This window comes from Daucus carota, chromosome 2, assembly GCF_001625215.2.
Source record: "Daucus carota subsp. sativus chromosome 2, DH1 v3.0, whole genome shotgun sequence".
Taxonomy (NCBI): Eukaryota; Viridiplantae; Streptophyta; class Magnoliopsida; order Apiales; family Apiaceae; genus Daucus; species Daucus carota.
The window spans coordinates 13,358,230-13,362,095 of NC_030382.2; the positions used below are offsets into that span (position 1 = coordinate 13,358,230).

Genomic DNA, 3,866 nt, shown 5'->3' on the forward strand with positions numbered 1-3,866 from the left:
TGAGGAAAAGGAAAGACCCAAGACCTAAGACCTAAGATCCAAGACCCGCAAAAGTTTAGAAGTTCAAAGACTACACCCGGAGTACAACGACTTTGAGGAGGTGACGGGGAGTTACGCTCCAAGAAGAGTCTTGTAAGTTTACATTTATAGTGAGGAGGTAACGGGAAGTTACGCTCCAAGATATATATTTGTAAAGGCTTCTCCGCCTACTGTAAAGGAGTTTCTTTATAGTAGAGAAAATCTCGAGTCCGGGGAGGAGCTCGGGGACTGGAGTAGGGGTGAGTGGACTCCAATTGTTGAGTTAGCCACCGCGAACCAGGATAAAATCTCGTGTGTCGTATTACTCTTACATTGCTTCCGCACACATAAACTGCCTATACTCTCGATAAAAGCTATTCAAAAGGGGAATAAATTTTATTACACCACATCAATTTTTAAATTGGTGATTAAGCTATTCAACCCCCCCTTCTAGCTTAAATTATACTCTATCGGGACCTAACAATTGGCATCAGAGCAGTTGCTTTTAAACGTGCTATTTAAATTTCAAGCACAAAGAAAAGTAGATCCGATATGGCTTATATAAATGCTATCGGTTGTAGTGAAGGTCTCTCAAATTCTAGACCTCCTCTATTTGATGGCACAAACTTTGCTACTTGGAAAACGAGATTTAGAATATATGCAAGATCTCAAGGAGTCAAAGTTTGGATGGCCATAGAAGATGGTACTATTATACCGACTAAAATAGTCGACGATACCATCATCGAAAAGAAAGTAAGTGAATACACTCACGAAGAAGAAGATAGAATGAATATTGCCGCAAAAGCGGAAATGGTTCTCACAAGTGCACTTGCGGAAAAAGAATATAAACGAGTAAACAATTGCAAGTCGGCACAAGAAATGTGGAACAAATTAGTGGTAACCTATGAAGGTACTACCGACATAAAAGATTCTCGAATGGACACATTGATCCAAGAATACGAGAACTTTAAACTCCAAGATGGAGAAAATATCATCGATATGGAAACAAGATTTACTCGAATAATCGATGAACTATCTCAACTCGGAAAGAACTATACACAAAATGAAAAGAATCGAAGAGTTCTTAAATCTCTACCTCCGAGTTGGAAAGTGAAAGTCACTACTATTAAAGAGATGCATAATCTCAATGACTATCACATTGATAACTTATTCGGAAACCTTCGTGCTTACGAAGAAGATAATATTCCGGATGTTGTCGTTCCCAAAGTGGAAGACAAGAAGAAAAATATGGCACTAAAGGCTATATTAATCGACGAAGATGAAAATGATGAAGAATTAAATGAAGAACTACAAAATCTCGATGAAAGCGAAATCGCTTTACTCACGAGACAACTTCGTCGTGTGCTTCAAAGCAAAGCACAAAGGTATGGAAAAGGCTTCCTAAAATCAAATAATCAACAAAGAGTTTTCAACTCTAATGGAAGGCCTAATTACTCTCAAAATTATTCTCCAAACTACAAGAGTAATTTTCCTACCAACTCGGGCTATAACAAAGGCAAAACCAATCAAAGCCCAAATGGTTATAATACCAATAATTACACTCCTCCAAAACAAAAAGAACAAACTCCGGAGGAAACACAAGAAGTGTGTTTCGAGTGTAAACAACCGGGTCACTATAAACGAGAATGTCCTAAACTTTCTAAAGGAAGGATTCTCGTGGCCGAAAACGGTTGGGATTTAAGTGAAGATGAGGAACCTCCCGAAACAAGTGAAGAAGTGGTTAATCTATGTTTGATGGCAATTGAAGATGCTTCTACATCAACGGATCCTTCCACTACTAACCAAGAGGTAAGTATTTCTTCACCAACTTTAGTTGATATTCCTCTTCTTAAACTCTCTAGTTTAAATTTGTCAAAAATGGAAAAGGATGAATTGATCAAGGTGCTAGTTGAAATGAATACTCGATATGATTATCTTGATCAATTATTTTTATCTACTTGGTCCGAGAAAGAAAAACTTGAAGATCTATATCAAACTCAACAAAAAGAGTTTTCTCGGATAAAGGAATCAAACATTAAACTTGAAGAAGAAATGGTATCTCTTCAAGATTCCTTTAATCTTGATAACAACAAGATCAAGAATGAAATTACAAAGTTGGAAATTGAAAATATTTCCTTGTTGTTGCAATCTAAAGAAATGGAAGATGAGAAGCTTAAATTAAATGAAAACATTGGAAAGCTTCATGTTGATTTACTAAATCTTAAAATATTAAATGAGTCAATGACTCAAGAAAAATCAACTACGAGTTATCAAAAAGATAAACTCGAAAAAGAATTTGCTCATGTCCTTGAAGTAAAAGAAAAAGAGTTCAAATAGAAACTCAAAAACTCAAGGATGCTCATTCCAACATCTTAGCACAATATATAGATCAAGAAAGAATTCTTAATGCTAAGATTGACGCCTTAATTAATGATAAAGAAGATCTTGAACGAACGATTCAAAGATTTACCAAAGGCAATGAAATGTTGGATAAAATGGTACATTCAAAAATATCCTACAACCGTGAAGGATTGGGATATGATAAAAATGCTCAAAGAAAGAGCAATGTTCAACCAAAAGTACAACCCTCAAGAATGGCTTCTAAATCACCTACGCTAAAATGCTCATATTGCAACAAAAATGGACATGAAGTTCAAAGTTGCAAATTCAAGAGTGGTGAATTTAAGGGGAAGCATATATGGGTTCGTAAAGGGTCAAATCAATACCCCAAGGTTGAAAAACATGTACCATACAACAAAGTTGTAAATGAGCAAAGGCAACCAAGATTTAGTTATCATCAACAATCTATTCCGTTTCAAAGAAGAAACACACGAAACAAGACCTTCTCTAATGGTCAAACTTCCAAAAATTATCATGTACCAAGTTATGATTTCTATTCTCAAAATACAACGCATTATCCAAGTAATAGAAATCATGTGTATCAATATGAAAACTCTCAAAGATATAACTCGAGAGATACACGGTATTATGATAACTCAAGGTATCAAAGTAGGAACAATGCACCTCAAAATTATTATGCTTCAAGAAATGTGTTGCCTACTTCTAATCCTTATCTTTATTATGAAGTACTAACCCCAGGACCCTCAAGACAAAAGGGTACCTATAAATATACTTGATTTATCTTGTAGGAATCCTTTGTTGCTAAGCAAAACATGTGGTACCTCGATAGTGGATGTTCAAGGCATATGACCGGTAACAAGTCTCTCTTGAATGAAATTAAAAAGGTAACCGCTGGAGTCGTCACTTTTGGAGATAGCAGCAAAGGTAATATTATTGGCATTGGAAATATAGGAAATGAACATTTTAAGATTGCCAATGTACAATTAGTTACGGGATTGAAATACAATCTCCTCTCGATAAGTCAACTATGTGACAATGGCTACAAGGTAATTTTCTATCCATCACATTGCTCAATTCTAAATAAGGATGGAAAATTAGTGCTTACATGTCCTCGTAGCAAAAATGTCTATACTTGCGATATTAGCAAACATAATAATGTGTGCCTAATCACTACACAAGATGACCCATGGCTATGGCATCGAAGATTAGGACATGCTAATATGAAGTTGATTAAAACTATATCAACAAATGATCGTGTTCGAGGTATACCAAAATTGAACTATCAAAAAGATCATACTTGTGAGGCTTGTGAAATTGGCAAGCAAATAAGGGCATCTCACAAAGTTAAATTCATGGTATCAACCTCTAGACCTCTCGAGCTATTACATATGGACTTAATTGGTCCGGTGCCCGTACAAAGTCTCGGAGGATGTTCTTATACTTTGGTAATTGTTGATGACTTTTCACGTTATACGTGGACGGAATTT

At 35.7% G+C, this 3,866-nt stretch overlaps 1 protein-coding gene across 1 annotated transcript; it reads left to right on the top strand.

The window, feature by feature from the left end:
* The first annotated feature begins 570 nt into the window (after positions 1–570).
* LOC135150368 (uncharacterized) lies at positions 571–2,355 on the top strand. Its single transcript, XM_064086644.1, has one exon. It carries the CDS (start codon positions 571–573, stop codon positions 2,353–2,355), a length of 1,785 nt encoding a protein of 594 aa, XP_063942714.1.
* The last annotated feature ends 1,511 nt before the right edge of the window (positions 2,356–3,866 follow it).